Below are 18,023 nucleotides of genomic sequence, written 5' to 3'. Positions count from 1 at the left end.
ACCCGAAACTCTGGCTGATTGGGACCCACACCCATTTTCACACCTTGGCTCAGGCGATTAGAGGATCATCAGGGGGTCCTTTTGTCCCTCTTTGGGGGGGATACTCCCACTAGGTTTTAAATCTGGGACTCCCCACCATTTGACTTTAGAACTGAAGAAGCTTCTCGGATGAGAGGTGAAACGTCTTCAAGCAACTTAAAGAAGTCCAGACGCTTTTCTTTGTAAGCTCCTTTGACTGTCTAAGGTCTTTCACTGGACGGGATCAAAACATTTCCCTCATAAAGAATCCAAGTGGACAGGAGGGGCTCATCTCTTTCATGTATTTTTAGTCTTCTTTGATGTCTAAACATTTGTGCACAAGCATTAGACCTGAACGGTTTCTCCCCAGCACTGACTTTCTTGGGTTTTTCTTCTATCTAAGCCGCTGCGTTTCAACTACACCGTAATAATCTGTGATGTTGTGTTTGCCCATCACTCCAGCGGATGCCACCTCTGATGTGTGTTACTGCTTGCCACATGATGTAATCAAGGGCAACCTGAAAGAAGAACAGCGACAGGATGCAGCCCTGCCAGATGTTGATGACAATTTTAAAGAAGATACCGTGGCCTGATTCCATCTTTACGTGGCAGCTTGAACACAGGCATTAGTTCTTGAAAACTGGAATAAAAGCTGCTGGAAAACATTAATAGTGCAGGACACTTCTGGCAGATCTGTGAAGTTTTTCACTTTAATGACTAAATCTGAGAACGTGTATGTAAAGTCCAAAAATTAACAGAGGAAATCATCATCAGCCACTCGGTGTTTCATTAAAACATTAAAATTACACTCAGACATCTTATCTATTATGGACAAAACATTAACTTTGTACAGTGCATGGTTTTTGGCACACAACCTCCTGTGTTGTTTTAAAAGCCTGCATTCATTTGCCATAAAATGATAAAAACATTACATAAAATAAAAAGTTGAGAACTCAAAAAACAGCGATCTCCAAAACACACAGTAATACTGACATACAGCTGCAACTACAGCTTCATTTAGTCCTCGTTAAAAACGTGGCGTGATCTTCATCTAAGTAACGATAATAGAGAAACACAAAACTAATTATAAAAGCAGCCTTTAGTGAACACACTGAGCAATCGCTCAAAGCGCTCGTAGGCTAAAAACGAGCCTTCACATGAGCAACAACAACAGCTGCTTGGACACAGCTGTAAAAATTACAGATTGTTCATAGAAATGAAAAAAAAGAAAGAAGAATCTCAAGAAAGATTGGTTTGTGTGAGCCTTCATGGAAATCAGTGCAACAAAAGAAACAAAAAACACTCCACACAAACATACTGTGGTACATTTCAAGCTTGCAAACGATCACCTGGATGTTTGTCTGTCAGTTTTAAGGTTTTATTATCAGGACACAAAGTAGTTGTGGCTTTAGCAAGTCTTTAAAATTAGGTAAATACAACCTAATCTGACCTACAAAACATGACATATTACACTTTGCCATTAATAATTAAACCAAAACGCAATCTAAGTACACCCTTAATGTTTCCAATGGAATTCAGGGGGTGGGTACGAGCCAAGTGCTGCTAATCAAATGCACTTGACTAAATGATCATCAGCAATTGTGAGCAGCTCTATAAAAGCAGACGTTTTATTAGTTTGGAGGTCTGGAGCAGTTAAAACAATGCCAACGAGCACAGATATCAGCAGCTGTCTTAGAAAAGTGGTTGTTGCTGCTCATCTGTTAAAGGTTACGAGGCCATTTCCAAACAACTTGAAGGACACCGTGCTGTAATGACAAAGATTAATGTGGAAAACACTTTACACAGTGCTTAGTCTTGCTAGTAGTGGACTTCCCAGCAAATTCAATTCAATTTTATTTATGTAGTGCCAAATCGCAACAACGGTTGATCAAGGTGCTTAATTCACCCCGAAGCCAGAGCGTTGAGCATTGCTCAGAGCAAGTGTAAAAAGGAGCTACATCTCAGACTCTACGGGCTTCAGTTAGCGTGTTAAAAGTTAAAGTTCATGACAGCACAATTAGAAAAAGTCTGAACAAGTATGGTTTGTTTCAAATTGTTGCCAGGAGAAAGCCTTTCTCTCTATAAACAACATGGCAGTACGGCTTGGGTTCGAAAAGATGGATCTGACGAAATGACCAGACCTCTGGAACAATCTGCCTTCGAAAGACGAGAACGGAGATGTCTGCCCATAATGCAATGCGCCACGTTTAGTGTAAAGCAAACACAGTATATCAGCACAATGTCAAACATGGTAGCGGAGGGGTGATAACCTGGGCTTGCTTTGCAGCCACGGCATCGACCACAAACTCCTCTGTATTCCAAAGTATTCTAGAGTCAAATGTGAGGGCATCTGTCTGACAGCTTGGCCCAAACTGGGCCATAAAATAGGACAATGATCCCAAGCACAGCAGCAAATCTACATTAGATGGCTGAAAAAGAAAAAAAAATATCAAGGTGTTGCAATGACTCAGTCAAAGTCCAGACCTGAAGGGTGCTGCTTCAGCTATTAGGCGAGCAGGCGCACGTAGGTCTTGCGGTTGAAATGTAGCGGCCGACCTGCGGGCGCTGCATTTTTCTTAAATGAATAATGGCACGGTGTAATATATCATATGTTGCTATTGATCTAATTTTAAAACCATGGACTGATGTTGCTTTGACACCTCAGAGCCTGGCGCCGTATCAAGAACTTCTAAGCAAGCCAACAACAGAACAGCTGATAAAGAAAACTGGGTTTTGTAATGATAAAGGCAGAGTCTCTGTCTTAATCCAAGTGAGATGTTGCGCCTTATCCATAAATGTTAATGCACTGAAACTATTTTGTAGGAAGCAGGGGTCCAAAATGCCTCATCTCTGTACAAGTTTCAAGACCAGCTACAGGAAATGTCTGATGGGAGTTGTTGCTACCCGAGGAGGATCTACAAGTCATGAAATAAATTCAAAAGCACACTTACTCTTTCCGGCTAAAGTAAACAGCTCTTGAGATAGCCTGTTTACTCTAGCCAGCATACCACTGGGGACTTAGGTGAAGCTCACACCACATTTAGAGCAATTAAATGAAGACATCCTGGTAATTCAAAAGGGTTCATAAACGTTTTTTTCTAACTGTATACAGTAATGCCCATTAACATTCATCCGCTGATGTCACTGAAGTTTAAACATCTTCATCTTCTGTTTGACCCCGGTGTCTTTCTGGAGCCCGCAGCTGGTGGAGTTTGATGAGGTCCGACTTGGGTAGATTGCTGAAAAATACGAACCTTTCGATCAGTTGTCAATCATTTTTCACACAGCACAGGTCATTTTTAGAGATTAAAAGGTAAAGATGGATAGCGGGAGGTTTAAAAAGAAGAATATAGGATCAATCAAAAATACTTACCTGACAAACTGACATAAAATGATTTCAGGAACAATAACAACAACAAAAATCTACAATTGCGCACATCAGCCTCCACAGAGAAAACGTCAAAGGATATCAAGGCTAACATCACAAAAATACATTACCTGGTGTTCAGAGGTGTAATGAAGATAAATTGTCGAAGATGCTGCCGCTCTGACAACTCCAGAAGCAGATCCAGACAGATTCTTCGATTGTGCATATCCTGCCGCAGCAAAAGAAAGGGAACTGTTAACTCAAGTGAGTAAAAGCCAAACCCCGTAAGCATTTTCTACTGGTTACATGCGACTAATGTGTTTTCTGTGCACTCACCATGTAGACGTCAAACTCGTCGAGGCATCTGAAGGGTGACTCGGTGATCTCCCACAGTGAGAGCATGAAGCAAACAGTGGAGAAGGAGCGCTCACCACCGGACAGCGACCTCATGTCACTCACACCATCCTCCTCCCTGCCTGGAGGCTTTACCTTCAGTGCCAACAAACTTGAGTGTTACTTATATTAACTGTGCTCCTGGTTTGCTGTAATGTAACAAACTTTTCTGGCAAACTAGAGAGATAAGCACGTACCATGATAGAGAGCGTCTCGTTGTTGTGGTCAAAAATCATAGATCCAGAGCAGTTCATCTTTATTAGGAAGTTATTGAAGTATAACTTACATCTGACAGACAGGGACCTTCAGGGAAAAGAGAAGAAAAAGTTTTAGCCAAAAGTACAATATTTCCCACGTCAATGAATCCTTATATTATATTTTTCTACCGTGCAAGATCGTTACTTACCTACGCATTATTTTGTATCTGTTCTGCCTGTCTGACATGATGTTATCCAGACGATCGATGAACCTCCGCAAATCTCTTACTTGGTTGGTTTTCTCTCTGTAGAGAGCGAGGGCCTCGGCGTACTCCCTAATGAGGTCAGAGGGAAGAAATTGGCATAGCCTAAATTCTTCTCAATTCAGCTTTCAGTGTGCACATGTAAAATGAGGGCAGGAGATGATTTAGTGATGGCCAACAGGCAGATCTGATTAATCCGTACAGGGGAAGAGACAGTCCGAAGGAGATGAGCTGAAACTCAGTGAGCAGAAGCGCGCCTTTTTTATTTCTTGGGAGATGAAATCCAGGGAAAATGATAGGTTAGAATGAAGATGGAAGATGTCTTTGAAGAAACCTTTAAGTAAAAAAGTTTTTGGAAAAAATACAGTTGGTCTACAGCAAACTAAGTTAGCTTTTAAATCTGTATGAGTCATGTTTGCTGTGTGAGTAAATTCTACCTTTAAACACTTCAATTTTAAATGTCCAAAACATGTCAGCTTTGCCTCTCCAACTTTCCTGATCGCTCCCATTAAAGATCTTAACATCTTTCAGCTCTGCCGCCCGTCATTTGAATAGTGCAACCCCCTCCAAACTAGATCGCAGGCCTCCTGTAAACACTCCCTTTCACCATTGCTGCCATCCTTCTGTCACAAATCACCCCTGACACTCATCTCCACCCACTCCACTGTGTCTGCACTTTCCTCTTTACCTTGTTTGTGCACTAAACATTGCTTCGGATGATCTCCAGGTATTTAAACAGATCCACCTTCACTACCTTTACTCCCTGCGTCATCACCATTTCATTCACACACACACATGTATTCTGTCTTGCTTCCTTACTTCCATTCCTCTTCTCTCCAGAGCACACCTCCACTTTTCCAGGATCTCTTCCTCCTGCTCCTTACTCTATAGATCACAGTGTCATCTGCTATCATCATAGTCCACAGAGACTTCTGCTCGGTCTCATCTGTCAACCCCCACCTTGACTCCATCCATTACTCCTACTTGAAGTTTATATCTCTATAGTTGCTACAGCTCTGCACATCAACTTTGCTAATGAGTCCTATAAGGGTAATACTACTATACATAATGAAATTAATATTATTACTGATGCATAAGTGTCTGAGAAGGATTTAACTGTTGCAGCCGGTTGAGACAGAGCTTTCTAAAATATTATCTATATGATAAGGTTGGACATTTTGATTACAAAAAACCAATATATTCCTTTATCCAGTACAACAGCTAGGTTCCACCAGGTCTAGGTTTTCGATGCCAATAGCGTTCCACTTGTCATAGGTGTTAGTAAAACAATTAACACCCATGACACATTCAGAAGTGCTTCTAACACTGCACCCTCTATAAATATGTAAATAAAGGCAAGATAGTGAATACAAAAACACTGTTCGATCTAAAGTAAGACACCACCTTTAAGTGTGGTGACAACAATTATTAGATAACAATAATTATTCAATGTAACGTTGCACCCGATTAATGCAGAGTTATTTTTGCACCATGTGCGTCACAGACGTCGATGCGTCTGTGGTGGTGCGCCTACGGTCTTTAACACCGGAGGTCGAGAGCGCGTGCAGGAGACCGAGGAGTCTATTGTTTACTTCAACAACCCGACTCATATGTAGCAATCTATGATAGTCATCTTTGATTAGCAGAAGCATAAGGGCAAGGAAAACAATAGCAAATCATAACAGTTGCCTGTTTCATACGTCTGGGTTGTTTTCAGCTGTTGTTTTATGTGTAAAAAGGGGTTAAAGTGGATTTGACAGGTGTAGCACTGAGAAGAAAAATCACTTAAAAATAAGATAAAAACTTGTACTTCGAGCTCCAATAGATTTGTTTTCTTTGCATACCGCTTTGATCAGCTAACATGTGCCATTGCTGCTCTTTTTGGATTTATCTGAATTCAACAAGATAACAGAGCAGCTTAAATTTGATGTCTGCTACTCTGGATGTAACCGGACATTGACCATGAACAACACAGGCTGCTGTGCACTGCTCCAACATTGCTGCTTTACTGTAAACTTCACCACACTGCTGCAAACTAACCAATTTTGTATGCACTGAACTGGACAGTCTAGTATTGTAATGCAACCTTTGACTAAAAAAAATTATTATATTTCAATTAGTTTTTCCAGGTTTTCCACAATATGAAAAAAACTAACCTGAAATAATGTATTAAATGTAATTAATCTTGCGTCTTCCTTACATCTTTCATCATCTCTCATTTCTATTCAGTAAACTTTTCACACGTGAATGTTTCTTTTCTCCCTGGGAGACGCAGCGTCTTTATTTCTCGTGCAGTTTGAAACATTTGAATGTCAACAGCGATAAATGCTACTCTGTTTATATCCTGAGCAAATACAAGTAAGCACAGACAGAGCAGGCAGCTAAATACTCAATTTCAGTAACAACAACTTTATTGACATCTGCAGCATGAAGGCATCACACCGATGAGAAGGAAAAAAGAAGGTGCTGAGAGGATATGCTGGCTCAATTAAAGTTCCTGGACCATCGTTCTGGATGGTTCTGGTCTACTTTAACCATGATAATGCCTAATAGTCTATTTAGGTTAGCTAATAAAACAAGTCAGCTCAGGTGAAAATCCTTGGCTGAGTGGGGTGCCAGTTTAGGTCTAGGGGGAAACTGGGATTAATATATCTTATAAGTACCTTAAGTCTGTACACAGGTACAGTACCTGATTAGATTACCTACATTCTACCAGTTTTATATATACAGTTTACACATGCACTAACATGATTGATGAATTAGCTCAATAAACATTTGAGTTTTAAATGTTAAAATAATTTCTGCCTCTGTTGCTGAAAGCCTTCAGTTTCTCACCTGACCACCTGCTGCTGCTCGCCGTGGTCGCTTTCGTACACTTTGATCTTCTTATTCAGTCGAGTGATTTCTGTGTCGATGCTCTTGGTGTTGCCGACCACGTGCTGCCGTTCAGGACTGATCTCTGTAGCCTTTGCCACGTATTCCTGTCGTAACATCACGAGACGTCTGCTGACTTTCTTTGATTGAATTCACCGAATACCGGCTGGCGTGAATAGCTAAACTACAGCTTAACTACACTGTATCATGCTGAAAAAATAAAAATCTTCCTACCTGTAGCTCTTCTTCTCTTTGGGCAAGTTCATTTTTCATGCCTTCAATGTTGTCGTCATGAGCCTTCACTTTGTTTTCTAAGATTTTCAGGTTTCGTTCATGCTTGGCACACTCCGTCTCCAGTTTCAGCTGTTCATCCTGTGGATCAAGAGCACAAAAGTTTGGAAACCTGCACAAAACAACAAGTTGTAGACCTGAAACTGTAAAACCTCTACTGCACCTTAAGGGGCTCTATTTCCTCTAGAAGCTGATCAATCCGGTCTCTGACAGATGAGTACTTGGAATCTGAGTCTTCGGCCATTTTTCGCTGCTTGTCGAGTTCTGCCTTTGCTTCTTGAACACTTTGCTTCTCTGCCTCGATTTTCTGCTGATTCTCTTGGGCAACTTCTTTCTGCACAGTTTAAAACATCCAGAAACACTTAACCTGCATAATTCATGGCAACGTTTAGTTTGTCACGCAACAGATAAAAATAAAAACTGAAGTATCACCAGTGAGCTGATGTCATTAATTTGCTCCTCACTAGCAGTCACCAGATCAGTTATTGCTGCTTTGACATGATTCACAGAAGCCTGCAACGAAGAGAAAATAAATGCAATCTAATGTTAATTAAAAATCACATTAATCACACTTTTCAGCACTGATTTGCCAGCATTAAACAGCAACTGGAACATAGACTTTACATAAAAGATGGATACATAGTAGCTTATGGATTACTGTTTGCAAGACTGGTTTTTCCGTTGTCACCATCTTGAGGTTTTTTTTTATACTAAACACGCCCAATGCTAACACTGAGCAACTATCTTGGTTAGCAAGGTACATTAGTAAATCACTGTAAAACTGAAAGGGATGCTAACTTGATTTTTAGTGAGGGGAGTAAATAGCCACAATCTTTTTACCTGTTCATGCCTCCAGGGGCTTTCTGAGCTTCCTGCTCGAAAATGACATGCCCAAACTGAATATTGTATTTCTCAGCAATTACAAACTCTGTGTAAACAATCCTGGTATCAAAATAAAGCTAACACTTGTGAGATTTCATTAGAGGTGTAAATATTACAGCAGATGTTACTGTGTCAAAGCTACTGAGGCTGGAACACTAAGAAACTACTTTTTTTTTTTTAGCATATAACCCCTTTAAAAATATGCTTTAGTTCACATTTGACTCCAGAAAATCACTAATCAACATATTCAGCCCTAACACTGAATTCACTTGTCAGCTCTTTAGCTTTCTGCTTTAATTGGAAGCCAGAAACCACAAAAAGAGGAGACAGACTGCAAATGCAGAAAATGAAAGGAAACCCAAACAGCTTCAGGTGTATCTTTTTACTGACCAGTGTTGTCTTCATGGTCAGGATGGTGTTGTTAAGATTGTTCTCCATATTCACAATGTCTTCGGTGACAGAGTTTACTTGGAGCTGAAACCTGGACAGCTGAGCCTGGTAATTCTCCAGGTCTGAGTCCAGCATACTGGAACAGACAGGATACCACAAACATAACATACCACATCTATGAAGTCACATGAAATCGGGTTTGTTTTTGTTTGTTTGTTGTTGTTTTTTTTTGGGGGGGGGGGGGGGGGGACTGTACTCAGGCACAATTTATACTACTGTCATTTCCATGTGACATAAAGATCCAGTTTGAGCATTCAACTGGGTGTAAATGTGAAAGACAATCACTCAAGCCTTGAATAGTTTCCAGTGGTTACCTTATTTCAGTCTCAATGTCCCCACCGAGATATTTTGCCATGCTGAAATCAGACGTGTAATAACGGTTTGGATACACCTGATCCCCCTCAACAGTGAAGGCTTCACGGCAGTTTTTAGGTGGACGGCAGTGCTGCATGACCCTCCTCGCTTTATCTTTTTCCTGAGATCAAACAACAACAACAAAATGCAACATCAATCCTAAAGCACCACTCTAGGCAATATCCAGGCATAAGCAGGTCTTAGTAAGACACTTACTTTGATTATAAGGATTGATTCTATCCCTCGCATATCAATCAGACAGTTGATAATCACTGGGCTTGTTGCTGTGATTATGTCCATTACCGATGGGTACTCTGGATGATATGCTTTCCTGTGAAACAGCACAGAGTGAAAACAAAACATGCTTAAAAAAAACCAAAAGTTTCAGAAAAACGTAATAAGAAAAAGAAAAGAAAATCTCACATAATGCCGACCTTCCATGAATGTTGTACAGTTTATCAGAGAAGGGGCTGACGATAATCTGTGGCCTGTTGCCCTTTGGATAAAAGCGAGTCATCAGCTCCTGGAGGACCGCCTCGTCTTTGTAGTTGTCGCAACAGAACGCCTTCACGAAGCTCCGCAGACAGCACTCCACAGCCACAGCTAACGAGGGATCCTTTAAACTGATACATGCCCCTGGGAATAAACACAGACTGTCAGCGTCAATATATCAAAAGTAGAAAGCTTTGAATTATTTAAATGTTAAAGATGTTTATAAAAAAGGTACAGCGTTTGCTTTTTTGCATGAAAGAAAAGAACATTAGACATATGTCTGTACAGTAAATACGCAGCTGCAGCTAGAAACTCGTTAGCTTAGTTAGCATCAAGATGGAAACATGACAAAAACTAATGCACAATAACGAAAAACTATGATGAAATGTATTGACGCTTTTGTCCGCCAATAAAACGAGATGAAAATGGACGGATCAATCAGAACAAACTAAGTTGTTCAGAAAGGTGGGACAAGTTGGGGAGTGAGCCAATCAGAAGTAATCTCCTTGTGCAGTTAGGTCAGATGCGCACATTTGATCTCCCCAGGGGAAACGTACAAGTTCTCGCGCTCTCAGTTTCTCATGAAAAAGCAACAAAATGTCAACACTTGTGAAGAAGAGAGAAGCAGGACACGTTTCACATTTGATGTCAAGGAAAATAAGATGCTTTTTAAACCATGTGGGGCAACTCCCTGTCTTTGTGATGTGCTCCATTTAAAGTCTGAAGTCAGAGTTTTCAACTTGTAATCTGTACTGCCACTGTTGTGTGCTTGTGACTTGCCATACAGAGATAATCGAGCACATTATCCATGACTTTGCTTCAGTCATGCTTTCAAGCACAGAAAAACGACCCCTGCACTGTATTATGACTACTAGTGAATGGCTCTACCTCCCTACAAGTTGTCTAAGGAACGCAGGACCTCGTTGCTGTGAGGCAATGACGCTAACAGGGCACGTTTTCTTGATCAGAGAGCTTTAGATGTGATAGCTGACAGATGACTTACTTCTTCCTGTTTCCAGTTTTCAGTCTCTGTTCTAGTCAAACTGGTTATTGGTGTTTGTTTTTAATTTAGTATGCAAACATTAGAGTTTTATCAATCTTCTCATCAAGAACGTTAACAAGCAGATCGTATTGAACTGAAAAGTCAAACAAAACAAGTCTGAAAATATTTTTATCCCAAAAAAAAAAAAAAAAAAAACAACCTGAAAATGAGCGTTACCTATTGGACCAACAGGTCTCTTGAGGAAGCGTCCCGTGGCATAAGCCTCGCTAATTGCACTCATCATGTCAGGCACCTGGTCTCCAAAGCGCTTTAGTTTGTTCGATCGACTGGCGAGCAGCTGATTCTTCCTCTTTAGTTTGGACTCGTATGAAGCCTGTACGTTCCTTTCCTCCAGTCTGGTAAATACAAAGAGAGCAAGATCATAAACTTTCACTTCCTTGACAATATGTTTACACCAGAGCTGATTTACTTTGCTATACCTTAGCTTGTCCAGTTCTTCCTTCCCTTTGAGAAGCGCCTGATGTTTGTTCTTGATGTCTTGATTCGGGTGCGTGCACTTATTCTCGAGCTCTGCAAGCTGCTCTTTCAGATTACTTAAACTCTTCTGCCGTTTCATGTATTCCGAGTCTCCCTCACTGTTCAGACTCTTACTGAAACAGAGTAAAAAAAAATATTGAAAACAAATACATCAGCTGTATTAACATCAACTCTTACTCCCCTACCTTGCTTTTGCCTTGTTAAGCTTCTCCTGGAGAAGGTTTTGCTCTTGTTCCGACTGTTTCAGCTTGTTTAGAGCTCGAAAATAAACGACCTATGAGAAAAGATTGTGACATTAACATGACTTCAAATATTTCTCTATGCATAAATAAATAAATGTGCAGATTAACACAGCGCCATTTGTCAGCGAGTACCTCCTGGTCCTTGTGTGCTTTGCTAATGATCTTCACTTGTTCTTTCAACTTAACATTGTCCTCTGATAGAGACTCTTGCTCTTCTCTCAGAGTGTCAATTTTGCTTTTGATGCATTGAAGCTTCTTCTCTAGCTGTATGATCTTCGTCTGAAGATGAGAGAGACAGAAACAGGTTTTTAAAGACAATGCCTGCAAATAATTACCAGCAGGATAGAGCCACTCCCCCACCCCACAACCTCAGGATATCTACTGTAAACACAACCGTGCATTATGTGAAGGAAGGACTTTGAGTTTATGCAGACATGAAGGTCTGAAGTGGTCTGACATTTATAAATAGAGTTGTATATTTAACAGAAAAGAAACACTTGTGACTCACCTGACAGAGCTGAAGGTTATCCTTGGGTTTGTAATTATTTTCTTCCTTTTCAATGTCTTCCTTCAACTGCTTTAAGAGCTGCTCCTTCTCACTCACCTGAAAGAGATAAAAAAAAAACAAACACATTTATTAAAAATTGCAAGCTCTATCCAACCAGCAAATGTTGCATTCAAGCCTCAAGATCAAGTCTTACCAAACACCATACCATCGCCTTCTTCAGATTCTCCAAAACAACCTTCATGTCACTGAAGGATGTAACATTTTCATATCGTTCCTTCTTCTGCAGGAACTCTTGCTTCAGGTCCTTGAGACACTGGACACAAAAGCATTTTAAAATATGTTTTATTCATGTAAAAATCAAATGCTACTCATAGATAAACATATAAGCTGCAACTGGATACAATTAGGGTTCCCAAATAAAAGGCAGAAAATCAAGAGAAACCCCAAAGAAGAAGATGCTTTTAAAACTGTCAGTGTTTAACCAGAAATAAACAATGTAAATAACATTTCTCCAACGTGTATTTGCTTTATAATCTCGCTTGATGTGCAACATCAACGTTCAGCGGTTTGTGTGAGGAATGCCGTACCTCCTCTTGCCTCTCAACCTGCTCCCGCGTGACCATTTTCGTGTGTTTAATGTGGATGTAATCTCTCTTCATCTGCTCGAGCAGAGTTGCTTTCATGAAGAACTACAAACGAAAAAAAGCAGAAAAGAAAGCACTTATCAAAGTGAGCTTCATTGCAGGTGTAACCTTTAAATCTTAACGCTTTTAGCGAACGTGGCGTTACGCTACCTTATACTTGTCTGTTTCACTTTTTGAATGTAGGAACTGCTTGCTCATTTCTTGGCTGAGAATGGATACTGGGTTATCCAGCTGGAATACACAAACAAATATCCTGTTAAGTCATTTAATATGTATGATTGTGCAGGAAGCAGCACAACCTCGGGGCATCTACAGGAAAAAAAATTTAAAAAGTAGCAAGTACCTGGATGTTAAAGTGGTCCAAAATGGCCGTTAATTCCTCCTTCTTGTTTGAGACAAGATGTCCTAAAAGAGATAAAATGCAAGTAAAGTGTTTGAACCTCTGTTGCCCTTTAAAAGAGGTTATAACTTACATGCCACTCATTGGAAAATAATAAGATGGTACTGTACTGTGTTCATAATTCCTTAAATTTGGACAAGATCTCCTACACCACTGGCCGATATATAGGCCAAAACACGACGGAGCCTCCAGTGTGTTTTCCAGGCTGTAGACACTCACTGTCTACACTCACTTCACTGTGACAGGTTTTTAGCTAATAGCTCTTTGTGAATCTTGTTGGTGCATAAATACTAATTTATGCCTGTTAAACTTGGTTACTTTGGTAAATTTTTTGGTAGATTCAACAGAAGAAACGTGAATAAATTCTGTGATTTTGTGTGAGAATGTAATAATACTGTTATAATAATGTTAGTGGCTTAACATACAGAAGAACATTCTTCTGAAAATGGTCAGGTACAAGAGTGAACATGCATACAGGCACATGCACTTTAAGTTCCTTTTATTTATAAAATGACATTTACAACATAGGAAAACCAGCGGCTGAAAGCAGTGCCATGCAAATAAAATATATACAAGTTTATAAAGAAAATTCCAGACTGAGAGTAATGAATGCATACAGTATTAGGAGGTGACAGTGTGGCTGAAGTGTTTGGTCTTCACTCCCAACTGTGTCTGGTTAATCTAAGATTTCCAGAAGGTTTCACAAGACTTGGACTGACTCACAGAAAGTTTTCCAGTCACAGCATCTGTGGAAAGTCACCTGATTTGCTTTTCAGCCTGCAGGTCCGGCATCCATCACTCGAGAGCCGATGTTCAATGGTGATACTGTCGCCGTAAACATCCTTTTTGTAAGCATCTGGCCCTCTGTTTCTCAGCTTTACTGTTATATCTGCAGTACTAGAAACCAGAGTGTATTTTTAACATTGTTTTAGTGACGTTTGCTAGTAAAGAAATCTGAAGCATTTTTAACACTAAAATAAAGACAGGATTTATTACTGAGGGACGATATTAGGATCTATTACTTACTTTTCATTGGTCTTCACAAAGTCTTTCAGTGACATTCCTCTGTTCGTCACAGTGGCCTTTCCCCCGAGGCCTACAATCAAAGCGGTCAGGATAGCGCTTTTTCCACCTGAGGGATAAACCAGTTACAAGACATCAAATTAAATCGGTGAATGTAAAGCATCTTACAGACATGCGGCGCTCGGCAGAGCTAGAAAACTATGCAAATGATTGTAAATGATGCATCGACTGAATAAAAAAAAAATTAAAAAAAAGAAATCAGGGCGCTGTCTTTGAATAAACAAATTTTCAGTCAGCCCAGCATTAAACAGTTCCTTACATAAGCTGATACTTCACCTAAAATGATTCAGCCAAGTGAGCAATAAATGATAATCTTGTAAATCCTGCAAAGTATTTTTTCCAGTGAAAGAAATCTAAATGTTTAAAATGTTTTACAGGGGAGTTTGTGTGGCATTAAGTGACAAAATAACAAAGCTGGAGAGAGATGGATCAAATGTTCTTGTGTAGATAACAAAATTCACTCTGTCTTGTTAATCCACAAAGGGTGACAAGGTTTTGTTCTGGATTTAGGCCTGAAGTCTCAAGATGCCATTCCTTCCTGATATATTAGAAGTCTGTTATATCATTTTAAAAACAAACTCTTGATTTGTTAAGTACGACTGTTCATCATTAACGCAATGCAGAGATGGTCGAGATGATCTGCTGAATTTCAAACCAAGCATCAGAGTGGGGAAGAAAGGTGATTTAAGTGCAACATGAATGTAACATGGTTGTTGATGTGAGTATTTGAGAAGCTGTTCATCTACTGGGACTTTCCCCACACAATCATCTCTAGAGTTTACTAGAGAAATATCGAGCGAGCGGCAGTTCTCGCGTTGATGTCAGAGGTCATAGAAGAATAACTGCACTGCTTAAGGCAACAATAACTCAAATAACCACTCGTTACAACCACGGCGTGCAGAAGCACATCTCTAAATGCAGAGCATGGCAAGCCTTGAAACTTACAGTAGCAGAAGACCAGACTGGGTCAGCTGAGAACAGGAAACCAAGGCTGGATGGTAGCATCAAAATTTGAATTCAGGCTCTTGGTGGTGTAATGTTGTGGGGACTACTTTTTTTGGCACACTTTGCTTAACTGAGCATTGTTTAAACACCTCAGCCAACCCGAGTTTTGTCGCTAACCATGCCCATCCTTGTATGACCACAGTGTACTCATCTTCAGAAAGCTGCTTCCAGCGAGATAACACAGGATGACAAAAATCCCAAATCCTCTCAGTTGGGTTTCTTGAACATGACGGTGAGTTCGAGGTACTCAAATAGCTTGTACAATCCAAAAGCACCTTTGGGATGTGGTGTAATGAGAGATTCATATCATGGACCTGCAGCAACTGTGTGATGCTATCATGTCAACATGGACCAAAGGTGAGAGGAGGTCCAACCCCAAACTAGCATGCTGTATCTGTAAAGTGGCCAGCAATTGTATATATAGGAAAAAGAACAGCTGTACCCAATTTAAATCACATGTCAGACATGACAACATCCAGGTACAATCAAGTGAAGGGAAAGCTCTTACTTCCATTGTGGCCAACTATGAAATTCACGTTTGGCCCAAACTGGAACGGACCAAAAGAATGATGGCACATGAAATTCTTCAGAGTGATGCTTTCAATGAGTCCAATGTCGCCCTAAGAACACAAGCAGAAAACGATATTTAACCTTTAACGAACCGGGAGGAGCAAAGACAAAACTTTGTGTGGGTTTTAGTGTTGGGGCGAAATACTCACTGTAGAAAACTGAGCGAAGGCCTTGGAACAGATCCCCTGATGACTTGGGTTTGCATCATCTGGCGTATTTTCGATACTCGCAGCTGCGACTTTGCGGCTCTTGAAAGTTGTTGCTTCAGTGATCACTTTGCCTTTTCTCTTACTCATTTTGGAACAAGTCACTGTCAACAGAGTTAACATGACAAAGCAAATGAGACACCATTATTTTTAACTCCCCCTATAGCTCAGCACTGTCAGCTTAAATGAAACTTTCACTCATTTTGCAAACTGATAAGTTTTTAATTCTACTAATGCACAACCAGAACAACTTTTCTCGTTCAGTCTTAATCTATTAAACTGGGCAGATTTGAATGCTTCTATTAATAAGTGTGTCCACCTGCAAAAGCCCTAAATAAGCCATCAGTATTAGTAGTAGTTCCTTGTTTAAATTTGCAATCAGAAGTGTAAATATGTCAGCGAGACATGCAGCAGTTTGGAGACAGCACCAAAAATGTATAGGGAAGCTTACACAGTGGTGAAAACTAATTTCTCAGAGTCAGCATGTAAAAATAAAGAAACATGCATTTTGACTTGAAGTCAGGAAGCCGCCACCTAAACTAGCAGATTCAGCGGCGATACAAATAGATGATCAGCAGTGCAACATGTAGCTAAGCGTTTTGCTTCCACATGCAACTCGACATAACTACAGGCACCAGCAAGCCGAGCTACGCTGCATCATCACAATGAGCTGGATCTGCTATGCCAGCTGCAGCAACATGTAAGAGCCTCTGAGCTCAGTGAGAAAACAGTTTCCAAAAGTGCACAACAAAGTCCAGCTCTTTGTCTCACAACCCCCCAAGAGCGCAGGCGATCACAATCCCCCCTGCAGATCTCCGCTAGAGCTCAGCTCTCGTGGATCACAAACAATATAGCACCTTGTTAGAAGTCGCCTACCATCGCTCGATCTCGTGGGAAGCCTTCAAAAATATTATGATCACGGGAAGAGTGTGCGTCGCTTTACGACTTCCTGGTCGTACGGTGTGACTGCGTGGAAAACGAGCCTCTGCCGTGACAGTTGTGGGTGTGATTTCGGTTCTAAACACGGAACACGAAGCGTGCAGCGTGATTGGCTCGGCATCATTGCTCGGCACCCACCTGTGTGCGTGCTTGGCCGTGTGTGGGCGTGTGCGCGCGCGCGTTCAAAACAAATGTATGGGCTCAAAATGTGGTCATAAATATTTTGTACTTGTAAAAAAGATTTGTATGTGTAAAAAAGATTTGTGTGTGCGTAAAAAAGATTTGTATGTGTAAAAAAGATTTGTGTGTGCGTAAAAAAGATTTGTGTGTGGACTTAGAAAAAAAAAACCCTGCAAGTTACAAGTACGAATTTTGACCCTATTTTTCTTCCTTTCATCTGATTGGTCAATGGCATGTCAATCACAAATGTAACAATCCAATCAGAGAACAGATGGGTTTGGCTGTTGGAGGGGCGCTTTTTTTGAACTGCAGGGCCCTATTTCAGGAAGCCGGTTTAGAAAACTCAGAGTGAAAAACGATACTCAGGGTTGAGTAACCCCGAACTGTCCAACTCGGAATATTCGGTTTCAGAAAGGCTGATAACAATTAGTTCAATCAACGCGGAGTTGCTTCAACCCCAAGTTAAGCGCGCACACGAGGATACATAAAGCCCTGATTAGTGGAGCACAGATTAAGCGAGTCACCATGGAGACGGAGGGAAAGAAGGCGCGGTCAATGTATTTTACAGCGCTTGAGGCCGAAATTCTGATGGCAGCATATGCCGATAACATGCAAATTTTGCGGAAAAAAAGTAACACAGCCTCAGCTGCAAAAGAAAGGGAGCATGCATGGCAAAACATAGCCGACAGAGTCAATGCGTGAGTGTTAATTTAAACATTGATCTAGGGATTTCCACCCATTTAACATGTTATTTTATTATATTTTATTTTATTTTGTATTTTATACATTTTATTTTGTGATGTGATGTGAGCGCAGGTGCAACCCAACAGGCCCCAAACGTTCCTGGCAGCAAGTAAAAATGAAATATAAAAATATAGTCCAAACAGGTAAGGTGTAATTGTATTATGAGCCATAGTGCTTGGTCTGTTTGTCCTATGTAAATCAATTGCAGTTAGAGGCTACATTAATTTTCTTTCTGTAAGCACTTATTGAAATTATCTGAGCACATTACAAGTACATATTTGCTTACTCTGTATGCTCAAATGTGACCCGTTATAGCCAACAGAAAAAAAGCGGAGGCCCGAAAAACAGGTGGGGGTCCTCCACCACCACCACTCACAGAGC

The 18,023-nt window shown here is 40.5% G+C and overlaps 1 protein-coding gene across 2 annotated transcripts; it reads right to left on the bottom strand.

Annotated features, from left to right (window-relative positions):
• Positions 1 to 710: 710 nt before the first annotated feature.
• Positions 711 to 16,779, bottom strand: smc6 (structural maintenance of chromosomes 6). Of its 2 annotated transcripts, XM_084915633.1 has the most exons (27): positions 16,656 to 16,779; positions 15,723 to 15,883; positions 15,512 to 15,623; positions 13,942 to 14,047; positions 13,676 to 13,812; positions 12,859 to 12,920; positions 12,666 to 12,746; positions 12,459 to 12,560; positions 12,065 to 12,184; positions 11,872 to 11,967; positions 11,496 to 11,642; positions 11,307 to 11,395; positions 11,064 to 11,234; positions 10,801 to 10,979; positions 9,524 to 9,725; positions 9,306 to 9,453; positions 9,050 to 9,210; positions 8,676 to 8,811; positions 7,836 to 7,916; positions 7,567 to 7,737; positions 7,347 to 7,484; positions 7,074 to 7,219; positions 4,185 to 4,310; positions 3,976 to 4,081; positions 3,722 to 3,874; positions 3,517 to 3,614; positions 711 to 3,257 (listed from the first exon to the last, which is right to left on the bottom strand). In XM_084915633.1, the coding sequence occupies exons 2-27, from the start codon at positions 15,867 to 15,869 to the stop codon at positions 3,170 to 3,172; spliced, it is 3,303 nt and encodes a 1,100-aa protein (XP_084771759.1). In that variant the 5' UTR covers positions 15,870 to 15,883; positions 16,656 to 16,779; the 3' UTR covers positions 711 to 3,169. The 2 variants fall into 2 exon arrangements, with proteins under 2 accessions (XP_084771759.1, XP_084771758.1); XM_084915632.1 differs by lacking the exon at positions 16,656 to 16,779 and having other exon boundaries at positions 9,306 to 9,420; positions 15,723 to 16,645.
• Positions 16,780 to 18,023: the final 1,244 nt, after the last annotated feature.

This window comes from Perissodus microlepis, chromosome 19 (genome assembly GCF_051167445.1).
Source record: "Perissodus microlepis isolate ML-2025 ecotype Zambia chromosome 19, ASM5116744v1, whole genome shotgun sequence".
NCBI lineage: Eukaryota > Metazoa > Chordata > Actinopteri > Cichliformes > Cichlidae > Perissodus > Perissodus microlepis.
Note: the sequence above shows the minus strand (reverse complement) of the source record. Positions and strands in the feature narration are given on the sequence as shown.